The sequence below is a fragment of the Camelina sativa genome, chromosome 7, assembly GCF_030686135.1.
Source record: "Camelina sativa cultivar CO46 ecotype springtype chromosome 7, ASM3068613v1".
Taxonomy (NCBI): Eukaryota; Viridiplantae; Streptophyta; class Magnoliopsida; order Brassicales; family Brassicaceae; genus Camelina; species Camelina sativa.
The window spans coordinates 27,615,319-27,636,545 of NC_141886.1; the positions used below are offsets into that span (position 1 = coordinate 27,615,319).

Consider the following 21,227-nt stretch of genomic DNA (forward strand, 5'->3'; position numbering starts at 1 on the left):
CTTTACTTTCAGTTAGGTAGATCGTAGATGTACGTACATCTCATTGATTTTAGTATTTTAAAAACGTGACTATTAGAGATTTATGTAAATGTATATAGATTCCAACTGACTTACAAGTTACAACATGGATATTAATTTGGGCCTTTTATTCCCATCCCATACGATTAAGGCCCATCATGTACAATAAATTCAGGTTCATCCTGCAATCTATATATACGGTGAACTAGGGGTGGGCGTTCGTTCGGGTACTCTTTCATGTTTCGGATCGAGTATTTCGAGTTTTCGGATTTTTGGATTTAGAAACATTAGACCCATTCGGATATTTTTAGATATCGGGTCGAGTTCGGGTAAACACCCATCCAGTTTAGGTATTTTCGAGTTTCACCCAAAGCCTCAAATTATATTTTGGGTTTAGATCGGATTTGAAATTTTTTAATCCAAACCAAAGTAAAAGAGCCCAAAATCAATCCGAATTCAAAAAAAAAAAAAATCAATCCAAATTCATTAAAAATTATTATAATCATAAAAAAAAAATCAAGTTATCAAACCAAATTAAATTCATGAAAAGAAAAGAACAATTCTAAATAACAAAATACTAAATTTACAAGCCGATACTTTTTTACTTCTTAAAACATCAAATGGCATCAAATTCAAAGTTAGAACTATATAATCTATCTAAATTAACATATGAAAATTGACATATTTAGAAATAAAAACTAATTTATTTTGTAAGCTGTAATAGTGATTATAAAATTACTTCTGAAACTTGTAAATTAACTCAATCTATTGTTAAATATATATATAATTTTTGGATAGTTTCGGGTATTTGTTCGGGTGTTCGGATATACCCAATTGGGTTCGGATACCCATTTCATTTATAAAAAGCATCCAATTGGATATTTTTAAAGTTCGGATCGGGTATTTTTAATCGGATTCAGGTTAAATTTTCGGGTTCTGATATTTTGCCCAGCCCGCAATCACTGAAATCACAAGATATTAACGATCGTTTTAATCAAAGCTCAAAAACCAGTACAGTACTTAATTAATGGTGTCGTTTCAGAGTCAATTTTTTTTTGTTTTAAAGCTTGTTCACAAAAAAATTAAATTTTTAGTTTACTCCTAACCTTATGTTTTCATATTAAATGATGCTTAAGACGGAATAAAAAATATTTACCATCAAAAAGATAATTGATTCTTCTACTAAGTGAAAATCAACTTCATATTGACTCTTAATTCAAAACTTATGATGCATACAGACCACCATAGAGTCACACCCTGATGCTCTCTCTCGTGTTATTAGTGAAAACAGAAAATCAAAGTTAAAAAGACAAGAGAACACAGCTTAACAACGACAAGAGAACAAACAAGATTTTACTCAGACCCGAGATTATCCTTCCTATACGCAGTTACGTATCCAACAATCTTCTCAGAGTCAGTGAGAGACTTGGATACACTCTCTTTCTCCATGCACCTCTTTGCCCAAGCGATCAGTCTGGTTCGATGCGGAAGTTACCAAACTTCTCGTATGCTTGGAACCAACTGTAGTATGTAATCAAGGAAATGTCTACATAGCCAAAGCTATCTCCACCAAAGTATGGTTTGTCTCCAAGCTCAGTTTCAAGAATCTTGAGTACCTCTATAAACTCCTTCTTACCTTCTTCTTGTTCCTCACCTTTCTTCATCCAGATCTTCATTTGGGCTTCCGTCAACTGATTCCATTACATAACACAAGCTCAAATCAGATCCCAAATAAGACATCAAATATACTTACTAGATGACTCTACAAACAAAACTTTAAAATTTGTATGAGCCTAGTACTAACTACCATTTACAACTTTAACAAATGTAAATAAATCCTACATGGAGATTTAACACTCAAACTTAATTAACGCTAAACCCCCATTGTTTCAAACTCAAGTTAAGAAATCTAGGGCACAAAAAGAGATTAGTTAACCTTCTTATCGAGGAAATCAGCCCAGAAACGAGCCTGAGATCTCTCGTAAGGATCGGAAGAGAAGAATGGGTTCTTGTCGGGCCAGGCCTCGTCGACGTACTGGACGACGTTAAGAGATTCACAAACCGGTTTACCGTTGTGGCTCAGGACCGGGATTTTCTTGTGAATCGGATTACTTTGGAGAAGCAAAGGGCTCTTGTTCTTGAAATCCTCGTCTCTGTATTCGAACTCAATACCTTTTTCCCTTAATGCAAGTCTAGCCCTCATACCGAACATGCTCGGCCAGCAATCAAGAAGAATCGGCTGCTTCGCCATTGATCCCGATCTCTGAATAATATTTTCTTGACTTTTTGCTGTGGTGTGAACAAGTGAGTGTGAACGACTTAGTTAAGAAGAAGTGCGAGTCACGTTTAAAGAGGACAATTTGGACTCGATAAGTTGTTGCTGTCGGTTAGTGTCAGATTAATGTTTTAGAAAGCACATGGTCCAAATATTAAAACCAAAGGAATACAACTCAATACATAATTCCCCATGCATTAAGATCAGTCCAGAACATTATCATTGCTGATGTATCATAGATTTTATAATCTACACTCAAATTCAAAGATATGGGTATGTGAACGGTATCAATCTAATTTATACGGATCAGACTTAAGTTTCAAAAAGTAATCCTCCAGCTCACCAAACACCAGCCCCGTGGCATTGTGTGGCATATCGGATCTAACCTAATACAATACAATATCCAACTTCTACTACTGGTATGATTAACTATGATAGGTTGACACAACCTTTACAGAGGCACATAAATCACAAGATTTTAACGTATCATTAATATAACCGTTTACTTAAAATCAAGTTGCATACAAACTAGGACAAACCCTTAGGCCCAAAAAAACACACGAAACTGCTCAATCAAGCAGAGACATACGTTCTCTACACCCAAATCATCTCACAGATGCTCTGCAATCTGCATTATTTAAAGATGGATATTACACACGAAAGTAAAACAGAGAGCATCAGAACCAAACGGCAAAGAAACAAGATCTACTCTGGTACAAATTTGGTCCTGAGGATGGAGACGAATTCGGTAACCTTCTCAGGATCAGGCAAGGACTTAGCCACGGTCTCCCTCTGCAAACACTTCTTGGCCCAAGCGATCAGTTTCGGACACTCTTGTTCGATGCTGAAGTTACCAAACTTCTCGTATGCTGGAAACCAGGTGTAGAAACCAATCAATGCAATGTCTACAAAGCCAAAGTCATCTCCAGCAAAGTAAGGCTTGTCTCCAAGCTCAGACTCAAGAGTCTTGAGTATCTCAATGAAATCCTTCTTGCCTGTCTCTTGTTCCTCACCTTTGGTCGCCCACACCTTCCTCTGAGCATCGTACATCTGATCCATTCCACAGAGTAAGTAACCACAAACTATTAAGTCAGAACTCAGACCCAAACAAAGCTCAAAAGATGAGTCCAACAAGGAAAAAAAAAACCTAAACTTTGGATTCCAACTACAACAAACTCAAAGAAAGATTCAATATTTAAAATCCCCAAATCGCAGAAGTAAACAAGTTAACAACATCAGACAAAACCCTAAGATTTGGGCGTAATTTCTCAAAGCCTTTCACTTGCAATGATCAAGTTTCAATTTTTAGAGATTCCCAATTCGATGCCAGCCTTAATAAATCAAAAGGGAACAGAGAAAAGTTGGTACCTTTTTGTCGATGAAATCAGCCCAGAATCTAGCCTGAGCTCTGTGGTAAGGATCAGAAGGAAGGATAGGGTTCTTGTGAGACCAGACCTCATCAATGTACTGAACCTGGATGATAGATTCGTTAACCGGTTTACCATTGTGGATGAGAACAGGAATCTTCTTGTGGATCGGGTTCATCTGGAGAAGCAAAGGGCTCTTGTTCGTCAGATCCTCTTCTCTGTACTCGAATTCGACACCTTTCTCCCTCAGTGCGATCCTCGTCCTCATCCCGAACATACTCGGCCAGAAATCAAGAAGAACCACCTCATTCGCCATTTGTTACGAAGATACCCTAAAGCTCTCACAAAAAGAAAGAAAGAAAGAAAGAGAGGTTTTTTACAGTACGTCTTTCTCGATTTGTTTGTTGGTGGTAGAGATAATGAAGAAGAGAGAATGTAGAGGGTTCTAGATATTTATAGATGATACCATTCAAAGGGGATCTTTTGCTTACTCTAGTCGTTACGTCACACACCTCTTTAAAAACATGTGGCCAGATTTTATTAAGTTATATATAGTAGTTTTATAATACGATTTTCATTCCTTTTCTTTTGTTTTTATTGTTGTTGTTAATTTTTTTTTTTAATATTTTTTATAATATAGATTGGTGACTATTTTATTTTATTTTATTTTTGGTTAAAAGACTTGATTTTAAGTGTTAGTAACTAGGTTTTATCCCGTGGTACACCATAGATCTATTATTTTGTTGATATATATACTGTTAATAGTTGTAGGTAGAGTTTTGTAGAAACTCTTGATTCGCAAATTGAGTATGATTTATTAGTTATGATTTAGGAATGAATGATCTGGCATATTCTTATTATGATTCTCAATTGATATTATTGGATTAATAGTATACATTTAAAGCTAATAAGATCTTACTAAATATGTAATCGTTTATTAAATGCAAATTAGATATTTCCTAAAATATAATCATCTTAAATTAGTTGCTATATTATAGGGATGTGATTAAGAGGATGTGATTACATAAATTGGGTTATCAATTCTTTTTGTCAAATTCGGTCCTAAAAATTCGGCACGCAAATTAGATATTTCCTAAGATACAATATGCATTAATTGGATGTAAATAAGTATGTTATGGATTAAAAACCAGCCCAAAATATTCGGTAATCTTAAAGAAGATCCGGATAATTGAATCGATTATAATTTTAGTTAAAAACCCGACCTGAAGTTGGCAAAAAGTGATGGCACCCTATTGTACTCCAAAAATGTATTTCGAGCTCTATATGTGGATATACTTGTTTGGTTACAAATATCCTAAGATAATTTTTAACATTCGTTTATAAAAATTCAAATCGCATTATATGCTGAAAAAAATCTAAAATTTTATTAACTTTATGTATTGAATAGTAATTAAAACAATTAAATATAAGATTAAATAAAAATGAAAGGAGAATTATATTTTAATCTAACATATTTATTTAAATAAGATAGATATATTTTAGGAAATTAATATTATTAAATAAGGAAATGATTGTATTTGGTTGTAAGGATTGTAGAGAATTTAATTAAGATTTGTTTAGATATAAAGATAAGAGAGGATAACACAAAAATATATCTCAAAAATGTTAAGATAGATTACAAAAAAGACTTAATTTATATAGGATTATAGTGAGAGTCATAGATTACAAAAAAGACTTAATTTATATAGGATTATAGTGAGAACCGACTCCAAACACAGACTAATGAAACATGTGCTTAATTGTAGTTAAAAAAAAAAAGAGACTTGATTTTAAGCGGTGCACTGAGTATGGGATTGTAGTCGAGGCTGATATAAGTTGCAAATATTCGTTTGGACTCTATTATCATAGCACCAAAATGGATTTTTGTTTGGTATTTATAATTTCAAATTTATTTGTTTTCTTTTAATAGCAAATTTATTTGTCTTTTAATAGATATTTTGTCAAAAGAACATTATAAAAACCATCTCATATTCTCATCGACCTCTTCCTTTTCTTTTTTTAATTTCAACACAATAGTTTAGCCGATGAATTTTTTTCAAAATCATACTAGTCCAAATAGTTGAAAAACGTGCTAACTAAACAAAAAACTCCACAAGAATTTAGAAAAGTGAGCTAATATTCTAGACACTAGGTAGAAGAATGTGGTAGAATAACGTACACGTACATTGGCGGACTCAATTGGACTCTCGAGATACTCAGTTACATGTGGATGTGACTGGGAGTGTGTAAAGCTGCTTGTATTTACGTGTGCCTACTACTATCTCGAGATCAGCGACAGTCGACAATGATCACAAAGGCGACAGAGATCCATACTGATATGATATGAGTTCCCACCTCTAAATTATGTCAATTCCCGTATTAGTTAGTTAGTTATTTACATACTTACATCTTGAATTTGTTTTGGTTATTTGATGTGTGCTTAATTTACATAATGGATCTGGACCGGAGTTGTAATTTGTAAACAGTCTTCTTCTTTCTGCATAACCCGAGTAGTAATAAATAATATGTTTTTCGAATTCAATGTTGATTTTGATTAGTAGCTGTTTAAAAAGATGAATTATCACATTAAAATTTTCAAAATAATAAAAATATATATATGGTGGCGAAATGGATACCTAAACCAGATTTTGTGCTCTCTGATTCATACACTTGAGACAAAAATTCAAACAATTTTCGATTGTTACAATGACCAGTCCCTTTACCTTACATTATTTGAGCGACACATAATAAAGCAGAAATCTCTTTATCTTTCAACATAAAACCTATACATGGCAAAAATATTTGAGTTTGGTTGCAGATGAAGCTAGAGAATGGATTGATATTTGAGCAGAGATATTGATTAAAAAGCAGAAAGAGGCAAAGAAGTTCAGCTAGGGAATCATATTGGACTCGACCTGCAAGTGGTTATGTCAAATGCAACTACGACTGTAGATTCATTCAAAATAGGAACAATGGACAATCGGTCTGGCTTGCGCGAGATGATAAAAGATTTTACTTGACATCCGGACAAAGTAAACAAAGCAATGTTCAAACATTATTAGAAGCCGAACTTTAGAGTTTGACAACAGTAATACAACAAATGTGGATTAAAAGATATCAACATGTTATCTTTGAATGAGATAATGAGATGGTAGCAAAACTAGCCAATAGTGTAACCAAATAACCAAAAACTTCCGAATGCATGATTGGGTACGCGAAATTCATTAATGAAAGTATAAATTTCAACAAGCAACAATCCAATGGACAGACATGAACAACAACAAAGCAGCAGATTGCTTAGCAAAAGCTTCTATAGACAATTATGCACAATATGTTTCTCATAATTATGTACCATCATGTATTGTAAACTTCTTCCATGAGGATCACATTTCTTCATTATAATATATATATATATATATATATTTTTTTAAAAAGCCTCCAATGGATTGGTCACAAGCCACTCTGGGCGTTCGGCTAAACCGAGTTATTTGGATCCGTTTGTTCAGTTCAAGAGAAATTCGGTTTTCAAAAAATTTCACCAAATAGACCCGAATTAAAATTCGGTTCGGGTCGGTTCCGAAGTCGGATTATTCGGGTCGGTTATGGGGATTTAAATCAATTCCGAAAAGAAACCGTTTTTTTCTATTTTGGTTAATTTAAACCGAAATAGATCAAAATATAAATTATGGGCTCAAATAACAAATTTACATTTACAAACAAAATATCTTAATGGATCTAATTAAGACTGGGCCTCTTTACAAAACCCATCAAAATTTAGGGTTACTACAAACATAATACGACGGCTGCAACAGAGGACATCGATTTTGCCGTCGCTGCTATAGATCTGGTGGAGCGTTGCCGTCAACGCTGAAATCTTTAGACAACCTTCTCTATCACGTCGGCACCATTAATAACTCCACCAAATCTATGAGTCCATGGCTCTTCTCTCGGTTCTGTTGCTCTCTTCCAAGCCACCAGATCTCAACATAACAAATCCCAAGACATCAAAAGACTCTGGTTTCAACGAGGAAGAACATGGGGCACCATCTCAACAAGAGAGGGAGAATAAGAAGAAGATAAAAAACGAGGTGGGGAAGAAGAAGTTAAAGAAAAATCGATGAAAAAGAGAAGAAGGGCGAAGGAGAAAGAAATGACATGAGAAACAGCGAGAGAAGAAGAAGCTAGAATAAGAATAAATTTAGGGTTTTTGTAATTTATATGGTGTCTCCTTAAACCGAGAAAGCCGATCGGGTTTAGTGTGCCGAACCGAAGAAGCCGAAAACCGAAATCAATTGAAAACTCCGCCGATCGGTTTAGAATAGTAAATCGGTTTACAACCGATAACCGAAAAAGTCGGGTTGTCCGGTTCGGTTTGATCGGTTTCTGCCGAACGCCCAGGGAGAGTCACAAGACTCACAAGTCACTCGCACCCTTTCTCTCTTTGTTGCACTAAAATAAAACCGTCTCTCAAATACATATATTTTATTAACATGCTCGTACAATCATATTATTATCGTAATTTTTTTTTTCGTAGACACACATTAATGAAAAGTCAATCATCATTCAAAAAGGAAAAAAAATTACAAATGGTCTCAACTTTTCTTCTGTGGATGAGAAATGAATCAAATGATATTGAAAAAGGAAATAAACTACACACACACACAGAGAGAAAAGGTTTGTTTTGGTTTTGGATAAGAACTCTCTTAATTCGAGTGGTTCTGTTTCCTTTCCAAATCCTCACCTCCAATTTCTCATCCTCTTCACAAATCTAATAAGTACACACCAATGAGTATTTTTTGTCCTCATGCAGAAAAATTCACATTATATGAAATAGTTTCTGTTTACAAACGCAGCTTAATCCCAAGTCCAAAGTCTCTTCTATTCCTCAACTTGGTGAGCTTTCTCACAGATCCTTTTCCTTACTTACACATGTATGCCTGCAGAACTGCTCAGATGTATATAAATATTGATATTGTCTTTTGTTCTGTTCCCTGTGATCTACGCAGATACTTTAAAAGAGATTAGCTAAGAGAGTTGAAGATCAAATTTATTAGAGGAGATGGAGATCACTAACGTTAACGAGTATGAAGCTATCGCTAAGGAGAAATTACCAAAGATGGTCTACGATTACTACGCTTCTGGTGCAGAAGATCAGTGGACTCTACAAGAGAACAGAAATGCTTTCTCTCGAATCTTGTGAGCTTTTGATGATAGTTTTTTTTTTAACACTAATCAATTGTTCTGTTTCATCAAGAAAAGCTTCTCTGATCAAAACCAAACCATGTTTCTTTATCCCTTGTAATTTAAGGTTTCGGCCTCGGATTTTACTTGATGTAAGCAAGATTGATATGACTACTACTGTCTTGGGATTCAAGATATCTATGCCTATCATGGTTGCTCCAACTGCTATGCAGAAGATGGCTCATCCCGAAGGTAAGAATTCAAGAAACAGAACATAGTAAATAATAAGAATTCAAGAAACAGAACAGAGTAAATAACAGAGCATGCTAGTTTCTCATCTTTACGTTTATCGTTTTTTTCAGGTGAGTATGCTACGGCTAAAGCTGCATCCGCAGCAGGAACTATCATGGTTTGACCCTGAACCTTTCTTGTTTTGGACGCCCACCACTGTGAGGTGTGACATTAAGCTCTTGTTGCAGACACTATCTTCATGGGCTACTTCTAGCGTTGAAGAGGTTGCTTCGACAGGACCAGGAATTCGCTTTTTTCAGCTCTACGTAAGCTCCATCGCACGCTGTATTACTCTACTCGCTTATGAATTAAGAAGCTTCAAGAATTCAGTTGTTTTTATAGGTCTACAAGGACAGGAACGTGGTGGCTCAGCTTGTGAGAAGAGCAGAGAGAGCCGGTTTCAAAGCAATCGCTCTCAATGTTGATACACCGAGGCTTGGTCGCAGAGAATCTGATATCAAGAACAGGTTTACATTGCCACCTTACTTGACTTTTGAAGAATTTTGAAGGTCTTGACCTCGGCAAGATGGATGAGGTAACTAACGACATCTATATAATTTCTATGTGAGTTGGAAATTTCCTAAACATGCTCGGTGGATTCTGCAGGCAAATGACTCAGGATTAGCATCCTACGTGGCTGGACAAATTGATCGTACCTTGAGCTGGAAGGTAAAGCAATACATATAAATGACTTGGAAACTATTACAGATCAATAAAAAACACAACCTGTTGTGATTGATCTTCTTCGGGATAAATGATACAGGATGTACAGTGGCTTCAGACAATCACTAAGTTGCCTATTCTGGTGAAAGGTGTACTTACAGCTGAGGATGGTGAGAAAACCCTAAACTCAACAAAACAAAATTCTCATTCTTCTTCTTCACTAGTTTCATGTGTTATTACGTACTCTGCATTTTGTGAAAAATCCCATAAAAATGTAAGTTATATATTTTTTTTTTTTGCCTGCAGCAAGGATGGCAGTACAAGCAGGAGCAGCTGGTATCATTGTGTCTAACCATGGTGCTCGCCAGCTAGATTACGTACCAGCCACAATCATAGCCCTTGAAGAGGTTGTTATTTTGTTAATTAGAACTAAAATGGCAACTTATTTCCAAATTTGTGAAGTTTACTATTGTAATTTACCTCTTGATGATTCTCCTGCTATTCTGGTTCTCAGGTTGTTAAAGCAGCTCAGGGAAAGATTCCAGTGTTCTTAGACGGTGGGGTTCGCCGTGGAACCGATGTCTTCAAAGCCCTCGCGCTTGGAGCCTCCGGCATATTTGTAAGTGCTAAGAACCAAAAGTTTTTTTTGTATCATTCACTATTCTTGGAATACAAGAAACCCAATTTTCTTCATTCTCGTCGATTTCTTAATCTTTTGTTGGGAAACAGATCGGACGGCCGGTGGTGTTCTCTTTAGCGGCGGAAGGAGAGGCCGGGGTGAGGAAAGTGCTACAGATGATGAGAGAAGAATTCGAACTCACAATGGCACTAAGTGGATGCACTAGTTTAAAGGAGATCACACGCAACCACATTGTCACTGATTGGGATGCTCCTCAGGCACGATTAGTCCCAAAGCTCTAGTCTGTATGCTCCTTTGATTTCGTGTAATGTAAAATTTCAATGGCCATTTATACTCTTATGCGTATTCGATCCTTAGTACTATTTGCGTATCTTTGTTGATCCCTGTTGTTAATCAAATACTGTATATCGTTTGTTTATTTGTTTTACTTTAGTTAATTATAAAATTAATTTAAAATCTAATCATTGCAACAACGTAACCCTTACTTTTATCATCTCTGTCAGTATATAACTTTTATATATATCAGATCATAACTTGATAAAATGATTTTTTTATATACATTTAAAAGATATAATAGATTTATCATATTATAAACAATTCCATCTGATCATTTTTATAATAGTAGTTTGCAATTAGCCCTTTTGAATTTTATTTTTCTTTTGCAATCCATACCTGACCTTTCAGAACTCCTATCGCCAAAGTAATTTTTTCTTTTTTTTTTTCTTTTTGTAACGCTCATATTTTTCTTTTAAATTCAAAAACAAGTATAAAACTCGCACCAAAAAAATAACTGTTGTAGCTATATTATCAAAGTCACAAGCAAATGTAATTCGAACGTACGTAGCTAAGCGTAAGTATGTATAAATCAGTTATTGCTAAATTAGGAATTTGTCACTCAAATAATAGTGCTGATAACTTGATCTATCCATTATCATGCACATACAGTATATAGATATTGTTTTATAGAGAAGAATATAGCGCAAGACTCAACCTGGATTTGCTTGCGTTGTGTTCCATATCTCATGACACGTAGCAACATACTATCATCATGACATAATATATCATCATATATAGACACATCATAGTTGACAAAAAAAGCACCCACATATTAAGATAACTACATAGATAGAAACAATTGTTATAAAAAGAAAAGAACAAAAAATTGTTATTTTCATTTAAAGTTTGTTAGAATATGTTTCTAGAGTCTCTATAGTCAATGGAGTTTGATCTAGAAACATCGAACGAATTTACGTTCTATAACGCCGTGGCATGTGAGGTTAGCTTTTTTATCTACAAACTCATTGCTTGATTTTCTATATTCTAATATTTTTGAGGCGTCAAGTTCCGAGACAACTTTAACGTATTTTGGCGAATATACTTACTAAAGATAAACTGTATACTATAGAAATTGGTATAAATCCGTATGATCCTGATGCGATTTTGCTAAACAATCAAAATTTTTGTATCATAATTACGAAAATTTGAGTAAAAAACTACTTTACAAAGACACGGTTTACACGTTATAAATCCATAACAAAACTTTAACCGATATCAGTCTTTTTTGTCGGCAAAACCCAAACCAGTCTTTTTCTTTTACATAGATAGGTATTATTCAAGTATATACAGAGCCGTGCCGAGGTTTATAAGTATAAGAAGCGAACAAAAATAAAACGCTTTGGTTTAAACAAAATAAAAATATTTACAAAAATTAACCACATCCTCTCATAACAAAAATAATTAAAGAAACAAACTAAAATAAAATATTGGTTCTTAAACATTTGTTTTCTCTTTTTCTCTCCACAAAATCTTTAAGCAAACTTTCAAAATCAATTTTTCCAACCAATTCTATTTGGATGGATTAAAATAGCTAAGAACAAAAGATTAAAAATTAAGTGCATGTCATATGTGTTTCTTTAAAATTTAAGTGCATTTTAAAAGTACATCGTAAACTGAGCTCATATTTTGTTTCTGACATTGTAAGAATAATTTATAAACCCATCTTTCCGTATTTATATAATTTTATTAGAGATAAACTATACATGTAACCTTAATAATATGCTCTAATTATTATTTTCAAAATTGAATGCGGGAAGCGGCTGCTTCTCTTTCTATAATTGTTGCACGGCTCTGAGTATATATATGCCCGAAAAAGGGGTGCATTTGTGCATTACATATTAGAAGAGTAGAATCAATTGATTGGCTATTGTGAACCGCGAGTGCTTATGCATACGCTTACGTGTACGTGCTTCAGAACCTATAGAAGTAGGATAAAAGATCACTTACCAAGACACGGAAGTTGGTCCCGCCTGCCCCAAGAAACTCAAACCCCCGGATCTGCACAGATGCAGCGTGGAGAGAAGATGGATCAGCAGGTTTAGGATGAGAGATAAAGAACCCTCAGAAAGAACCAATCTGTGAAGGGTCTTCTTCAGCATCGCACGTCGCCACACCGTTGGTAGCCGAAAGCTTTAGCAACTCTGATGGCAATCAAAGTTGCGATTGCATCGGACCTCACATCGGTATCCTTCGCTTCAGACTCGCTAACCCTTGTCAAAGCTATCAACAAAGAGATCCAAGTCAAGGAACTCTACGAGATTCTACACGACATCCTGAATTTATCCACTGCCTTTGCTTCTGCTGTTTTCTGTTTCATCTCTAGGGATTTCACTTGTCGAGCCGATGCTCTGGCAAAAAAAGGCTTGTTGGCCGGTCTAAACTCTGTTACTTAATTGATTGAATGAAAACCCGGTTTAGTTCAAAAAAAAAAATCACACAAAGTCAAAATTATGAGATGTATCCAGTGCGCCAAAATTAGAAAGCGCAACAACCTCGACGTAAAGTAAGCAAATAAAATAACCTCCTCAGGTGCATTTTCCTAACTAGGAAAAATATTGTTAAAAGTGTGTTCCAGCTTTTAAATCTATATTATTATTTTTGAAATACATTTTGGTTTATACTTTTCAAATTTTGCTTATTTAATATGTTTTTATTTACAATATTAAGGCCTAACAATTTTACTAAAATAATATTTCATAGAAACTCAATTAATGAAACTATTTAAATTTACCTAATTTGATATATTTATTGCCGTAAATAGCTGGACAACATCTATACATTTTGATTTTTCCACAAACAACTTTACACATTAAAATTTTAATCCCATAAAAATTTTCAAACCTATTTTAATAGATCTTTAGAGAAAAAATTTGTTAGTTTCCTTACATTATCTCTGCTTAACTAATAGTTTCCATTTAATATTTTATACATTTATTGAAGAAATATACATAAGATTAGCTTAAAATGGAGAATAGAAACAAACAATATCTCCAATTTCCTAAACAAGGATAATTAAGAGAACGAGTAAATGCTAACAATAAAGCGTGCAATCAAAATTAAATCTTTGGGTTAAAAACTTAAAATAGTTATATCAAAAAAAATTGTTCGACGAATGATTCTACAAATATGACTATCATATTTAAAATATATATATTTAGGACATTTTAGATTGCAAAAAGATTTTATCACCACAATACGTATATTAATTTTTATGTACATTTAACACATAAAATAACTATTACTTCTCACATATCTCTATATTATTCTACATAAAAAAACATAATCAAACGATGTACCGAGGGTCAAAACTTAGATAACATAGTAACATCTATATTAAAAAACAAAAAAATTTAACCATTTTATTTAAAATCATATATGAACATTAAAATCGTCTTGTAAATTCAATAAATAGTTATAGGTATATAATTTAAAAATTAATAAAACAACAGCAAAATAATAAACAAATAGAATATACGTATTTTAAATATTTAAAAATAAAAAAATATAATCTCTCGATGTACCGGGGATTAAATCCTAGTTTAATTTAAAATTGGATAACGACAATTTCTTTTTTCTTTTTTCAAATTTTTGATGTGGCTATATATATTCTTATCTTTCATGATTTGAAATCCCAATAATTGCAAGCAGAAGAGAAACAAGCAAAGAAAATAGAAGTGGTTGATAATTGCAAGAGGACAAAGAACGAGCAGAGAAAAAAAAAAAAAAAAAAAAAAAAAAAAAAAAAGGATAGGACCCATTTCACTCTAAACAGAGATCACATGAGATATTTTTTTGGGTTTCCACTTTCCTAAAGGTTACAATTCCTTCTAAGCTTCTCCTACACACCGCTCACAGAGATATTTGTGAAGACTTATATATTCCCTCAAATTTATACTATATTTTACTAAAAATATAACCTTAAATCTACCTAGTTCACTTTGTTTACTGCTGAGACTGACTAGTTGACTATGTTTAGCTCTACTTAGTCTATTTTGAGGGTAACCAGCTTCTTCTGTAATACATTTTGTTATACGAAGCAAGAAGTCCTTTGTGTATATACAATTGAAACAAAACAAAAAACTTCGCTACAAAGTTTGTATCATTATATTAGATCTCTTACAAAAGTCTGTATATTGTCAATAACGCCAATACATCAAGATCATGAATTAAGCTCAAGTAACAAATTAAATCTACCAAATACTATAGCTAATTCGCTAACCGGATCAACATATAACACTAAAATTCAAGAGACTCGTTCCCGGGGACTAAAATGCACAACAATCCCTCAGGCAAACAGTTCTCTCCCTGATCTCTATATATCACTTATATATATATATATATTAACATTTTATAAAACCCTAAAAAATGCAAAAACCTAAACCTAACACTAATTAAGCTTGCTTCAATAGATCTTCCTTGCTAATGAACGTTCCGTGGAAACCATAAGGCACTCTCGACGGAAGCGTAACGGTAGCTTCAAGCTTCAGGTTAACAGCGTTAATGATTTGTAGTTCCGACTTCACCTTCTCCTCGTCGTGAACGAACACCATAATGTAACCATCGTCTTCTTCTCCGTCGCCGGAAGGCAGAAACAGAGGCTCTCCTCCGTATTTCTCGTCTCCGTAAATATACTTTTGAATCTCTCCGGTCGATATGTCCACTTTCGCGAAACCGGACACTTTAGGCCACGGTTCGGTTAAAGCCAAGTAAACAAACCGGGTTTTTCTACCTAATAAATTCCGGTTTACCATACCGGCTTCGAGGTTAAGTTGTTCGGAGATAACCGGTCGACGTGTTGATTCCCCTGTTTTCAGGTTTAGTCTTATCTCCGACAAAACACTCTCAAGTGTTTCGTCGTGTTCGTTGAATATTGAATCAGGTGGCGTCATACATGATCCGATCACGACAACCTCCTCTGTGTCCGGTTCTTCCCAAGCGTTCCATAGATGGAAACAGAAACAATCAGGTACTTCGGTCCATTGAATCGACGAAGCATCTTTAGCGTATTTATTCAAGATACCAAATCTTGATTTCTTGTTCTCGTCGTAAACCACCGGAGAACCACCTCTGATCATCTCCGGTAATCTGAAAACCACTTGCTGGTCTGGGATCACTACGAAGTTCTCAGTGATCGCGAAATCGTGGATCATCGTCGGCTGGTCAAGAGGAATCTCGACGTCCGATGATTTCTCACCGTCCGATGTGAATCTGAAGTATTTAAGGTAAGGCTTCGAAACGATGTCGTAGCTTAAAGCGAATAGTTCTCGGGTTACCGGGTCGATTTTCGGGTGGGCTATCATTGTTGATTTTAGCTGACCGTCGAAATCGTACCGACCCGAAGTTTCTAAATCTCCGGTTTGAGTGACCTTGACATAGTACGGTAAATCATCTTCGGACATGGCTAAGAGATGACCGTTGAAATAGACTAGACCGGCATTAGCGACACCGAGGCCTCGGGTCGAGTCGACTAATCCGAATAGTCCACGGGTGTTGAAGAGCATAAGCTTGGCGATACCTAAATGTCCGTGAAGCTCTCCAATTGCTTTGGGGAAAACAGGGCGACCGGATTCTCGCTCTTGAACCAACCGGTTTGTTTCGGTGAACCGGCAAGCGTAGCTAACCGAACCGTTATCGAACTGGACGGAGTGGATCATACCGTCACCGTCGAACAAATGGTGGCCGGAGACTGGTTTGTGAAGCGGATTCGCTCCGTTTCTGACGTAAACTCCTTGAATGCACTCTGGTACTGTTCCAGTCACCGGAAGGTTATGCACGACTGGTTTCTCCGGCACCGGGAAGAAGTTCCCGGATATTTGGACGGTGGGATCCGCCGTTTTAGGAAGCGGATGACGGCGGAGTTCGTGAGAAACCATAGCGTTCTCAACCGCGTCTAAGATCGTGGCGGCGGTTCTCTGTACAGGGTTTAGTTTCGGATTGTGATTGGTAGTTTTGGGGATTAGATTGGCGGCGACATCGCTGCATAGTTTCTTCCAAGAAGACGGTGGTTTTAATGTCGTCGGAGATTGGAGAGAAGACGAGATGGGAGATGTTTTGTTGAATGAGGAGGATGAAACAGAGCAACGGGTTAGTTTCTTGTTGCCGAGTGTTGAAGAAAACGATAGTCTTGAAGAAGAAGAAGAAGAATTTGAGAAAGTTGGATCAAGAAATTGATGAGTCGAAGTAGAAGGAATTAGTAAGGTTGTAGAAGTAGAAGCCATGGTTGATGGATGTTTCCAATAAAACGCTGCGTTTTTGGGATTTGGTTGAGAGTATTATTATTGGTTTCTTCAAGACCAAGTATTATATAAGCTTTGCCCCATAGTTTGTGTGAGAGAGATGAAGAGTATATTCGGACAAGGAGGTTCTATTTATACAAGCATGACAGAAGGGTATTATGGTCTTCATTTTTTAAAATTTTATTTAACATCTGTCGTAATTATCTGATTAGACTAGACTTGTATTTGTTTGTCCAAAAAAAAAAAAAATAATAATAAGACTAGACTAGTCGTAATTATTTTTTTACTTTTCAGCTTCTTTTTTTCTTTATTTTGTAAACGTTTTAGCATAAATATTTTCGTTGTCGTTCCTTTATAATTATTTATGATAATAAAGGTAAAATGGCTAATCCTCTTTTATCTTCCCCAGTTTTCGTTAATTAGCTGTATAAGTTTGATAATTTTGCTTAGAAAATTAAGTTATACTAGTTTAAGAGATATTTAGTTTTAATGGCCTTGTAACCCACTTGAAAAGGCAGGAGTATCTACCGCTTGGATGGAGGGTAAGAAAATATTCGAGATCAAATTGTATTCTTTCGAAAAGTGTAGTTAGTAATTATGTCACGTAACATAATTAAGACAAACAAATATAACAACTGAGTTACTGAGATGATGATACAAACAAAGTGAAATCAATCGTTATAAGAACTTGCGTATTCTACTACTGTAGTTGTTGTTTTTTTTTTTTGGGGGGTTATGTCACCTTGATATTGGAGGATATATAATCCCCTGTAGCACTTCTTCTTCGCTCATGTATGCTGCTAGGCTGCAGTTGTTTAGCGGAACTATGTCAAGGTGACGATGATACAAACAAAGTGAAATCTATCGTTACAAGAACTTGCGTACTCTACTAGTGTTAGTTTTTACTTTGACTGTTTCAGGTGATTATTTAGGATTTAATTTTCAAAATGAGTGATTACTAAAAGTCTCTTGTGTTTTTTGTCTGCTTTGACCGGCAATGAAGAAACCTTAATCCGGTTAGAGAACAACTATGCTAAGTGAATTTAATACTACAATATGTTATTTCATATTTTTAATACTACAATATGTTTCCTGTTTAATTTATCAACAATACAATGCATACATATGAATATCTTCGGAGATAATAGCGTTCCACTGCTGATGGAAGTGTGGCGATGATTGGTTGTCGCCTCCAAATCAAATCGATTTACGTTGCATTACCACGTGACGTCTTCCCAGTTGTTGTGACATACATAAACAATTTTCGAAATGTTTGCGCGTTCTCACCGAAGAATACATAACAACAAGCACCGAATTACGTAAATAATGTGCCCAAACACGATTCAAGTTAATTGTTTTGAATTATGTGCCCAAACACCATTCAAGTTAATTGTTTTTGAAAAAGTATAATGTGCCTGGCACGCTTAAGTGAGATACAGAAATTGATTACTACTTGAATTTGTTAAACACACAATGAGCGAGAATATGTTTTATTAAATTCTTTTCTAATGAATCGTTCTGTTTACTGCTAAAGCTTTGTCCGGTTGTTCTTCCTTCGACTGATCAAAGTATTTTGTAGTCATAACTCATCTGCAGGTCTCAAAGTGAAAAATGGGATTTAAATTTTTTAAATGTTGTGTATACTATATTACTATTGGGTAATGCAGAACAAAGTCTTATACATACATGAAATATTCTAAGTTCTAACAAGAGATTCGATTATATAAAAATAGGGTGAGTGATTAGATTAAGTTGGTTGGTTAGGATCATTATCTGTTGAGTAAACATCCATTTGAAAATTTGAAATGAAGCAATCGTAGATGCATCACAGTCCACTAATTACACCATTAATTAACCAACCATTTTTAATCCATTCTTAATTAACAGAACATATCATATAAGTTGTATTGTAATTGGTCGCAACATCGTTGGTACAAAATTTTGGACATGAACGAAAAGATAAGACTAATATATGAGAAGACCTTCTCGCTACATGGATCTTTAGTCTTTACCACATTCAAATTCTAAACTGGATCTCAGCTTGGAACTGACATTATCTTCTGTTTCAAGATAGTGATTAGACTAATTGTAATTTGACTACCTCGAGCACCAAACTCTATTCTTCTTTATGGCTGTACTTTGAAAAATATGTAGCCATATGTGTTTTCCCTAATCAGAAGGGATTGAAGTTTGAACTATATAGTATGTGTATATTCCGTGTATATATATACGCGCATTAATCTTATAGAGTTACAATATGTTATGTACATATATATGCATTATGGTTCAATTCATGAGACCACATGGAAGCACATGCTTAAACCAAGTCACCCTGCCTTTTCCCCAAGATTCATATATACCTATTATTGTCCAATGGGAAAAAGTGCACATATATAAATGACAAAACAAAATAAATAATGGTTTATAGATGAATAGTTGCTTTGGGTTTACTGAGATCCATTGAAAGGTAGGATACGGTCGGTCCAACAGTCTAACATTAATAAATCCAACTAGTAACTAACAAACTTTATGATTGGCTCGCAAGACCATTATTATGAGTAACATGGTCGTTGCTTGTTATTTGTTTACTAAATTGAACCTACTAAACCTTTTTTATGAAACACTTAATATAATGCCCACAATTGTATAGTTCTTCGCGGCTAAATAATGTAGTAACTAAATTTATCTGAAATTCGATAATATATGTTTACAAAATTTTGGTATTTTTGTGTGGAACATATGAGATTCCACACGGAAAAAGAAACAGCATGTAATAAATAATATATACAAACAATTTTTCTGAATTCAAAATAAATACAAATATATAATATTTTATTATAATACACTAAAAATGTGTATACGACTAGACACAATAGGCTGTGGTCTTATAAGGATTCGAGAGTTTTGACCAACCGACTTTACCTGAAAAAACTGCCAAAGCCATTATGACCTAAAGGATCTTTGGTTGCAAATTGCTCTTATTTAAATTATAAAATGATCTGAAACATGCGTTCTTGCGATAGTTTTGATTAAATAACTAAATTCACATCATAACCCAAATTAGTTTAGTTAACAATAGTTTGTCTTGTTCAATAATTTATAGTATCATACAAGAAACCAAATAATGTCATAATTAGCAACTTAATTAAATCAAAGGTCGGCTGCGTATCAGATCTTCTGATTAATGAACAACACTATCGAGCACATTATTGGATATAAAGCATATGGTTTACGTAAACGGTTCCATCTGCACTCCTCTTCATTCATAAATTAATCAGTTGATGATTGGGAAAAAAACAAAACTGAAATGATAAAAGCCAATGATTACGTAACTAAAGTAACAAGTTGGTCCAAGGGTCTTTGTCCAGTGACTAAATGATAGTCGCCCAAAAACAAGTTTAGTTTTGTAATTACGATATAGTCATATATATATATATACTGAATTTAGCATATGATCGGCATGGAATTAAGATTTGATAAGACAAGCAATAATTGGTGCATGTAGATATATATTGGTCAGGCAGTGTAAATTAAAACGTGAAAACTTCGTCATGAGTGATGGCCCGTTCATCCATAAGGTGATCATCATGTCCATCATTTTGTGGTTGAAACTACTCACATGGACTGATAGACTCACATAAATATCTCCTTATTACTATGTACAATGGTTTTCATATTCCAACAACCACTTTTTTGTTTTTAACACTTCACATCATCTTTTCTCTTTTCTACATCATAATTCAACACATACATCATTTTTATCCTCTACAATAGTTTTGTTTAACAAAATTACAACACTTTACTCCACCAATTTTATTTCATATTTTTTCACCTTATTTGTGTTTATTTTTTTGTGATCACATATTATTAATCATATTTAATATCAAATAAAATTAAAATAAAAGGATAATTATTTATTTTAATTTTTATCTTCTACTTTATTTTATGCTGGGAATGGTTGAGAGATTGATTTTGAAACTGATAATTGTTGGGATTTGGATAGCTAAAAGGATAATTAGAAGAATTTTGGGAATTGAAAGGGTTATTATTAGGATCCATTTAAAAACAAAAAGATAGGTAAAACAATAAACAAGAGTTTATGAAGGTTGATAGCAAAAATATAGTAGAAAATATGAGTTTTTTTTGTGTGTCCAAATTAAATGAAACAAATCTCTATTTATAGAGAATGAAAAATGATGAATTTTGGTATAAAATATTTA

General features: G+C 34.3%; 2 protein-coding genes and 2 pseudogenes across 6 annotated transcripts; 1 reads left to right on the top strand and 3 right to left on the bottom strand.

Moving 5' to 3' along the window:
* Window positions 1-1,201: 1,201 nt before the first annotated feature.
* Window positions 1,202-2,373, bottom strand: LOC109125674 (glutathione S-transferase U20-like; annotated as a pseudogene). Its single transcript, XR_015561190.1, has 2 exons — window positions 1,955-2,373; window positions 1,202-1,709 (listed from the first exon to the last, which is right to left on the bottom strand). The product of XR_015561190.1 is annotated as a glutathione S-transferase U20-like (transcript).
* A 386-nt stretch (window positions 2,374-2,759) lies between these two features.
* LOC104702624 (glutathione S-transferase U19) lies at window positions 2,760-4,178 on the bottom strand. The gene is made up of 2 exons (XM_087457190.1): window positions 3,662-4,178; window positions 2,760-3,343 (listed from the first exon to the last, which is right to left on the bottom strand). The coding sequence occupies exons 1-2, from the start codon at window positions 3,974-3,976 to the stop codon at window positions 2,999-3,001; spliced, it is 660 nt and encodes a 219-aa protein (XP_087313316.1). The 5' UTR covers window positions 3,977-4,178; the 3' UTR covers window positions 2,760-2,998.
* Window positions 4,179-8,272: 4,094 nt separating this feature from the next.
* LOC104702626 (glycolate oxidase 1-like) lies at window positions 8,273-10,896 on the top strand. Of its 3 annotated transcripts, none has more exons than XM_087457192.1 (11): window positions 8,273-8,553; window positions 8,667-8,856; window positions 8,969-9,093; window positions 9,204-9,250; window positions 9,321-9,398; window positions 9,475-9,667; window positions 9,739-9,801; window positions 9,896-9,965; window positions 10,102-10,202; window positions 10,310-10,414; window positions 10,525-10,896. In XM_087457192.1, the coding sequence occupies exons 6-11, from the start codon at window positions 9,659-9,661 to the stop codon at window positions 10,714-10,716; spliced, it is 540 nt and encodes a 179-aa protein (XP_087313318.1). In that variant the 5' UTR covers window positions 8,273-8,553; window positions 8,667-8,856; window positions 8,969-9,093; window positions 9,204-9,250; window positions 9,321-9,398; window positions 9,475-9,658; the 3' UTR covers window positions 10,717-10,896. The 3 variants fall into 2 exon arrangements, 2 of the variants coding, with proteins under 2 accessions (XP_087313318.1, XP_087313319.1); XM_087457193.1 differs by lacking the exon at window positions 9,204-9,250 and having other exon boundaries at window positions 8,438-8,553.
* Window positions 10,897-14,840: 3,944 nt separating this feature from the next.
* Window positions 14,841-17,402, bottom strand: LOC104702627 (9-cis-epoxycarotenoid dioxygenase NCED9, chloroplastic pseudogene; annotated as a pseudogene). Its single transcript, XR_015561192.1, has one exon. The product of XR_015561192.1 is annotated as a 9-cis-epoxycarotenoid dioxygenase NCED9, chloroplastic pseudogene (transcript).
* Between the last annotated feature and the right edge of the window lie 3,825 nt (window positions 17,403-21,227).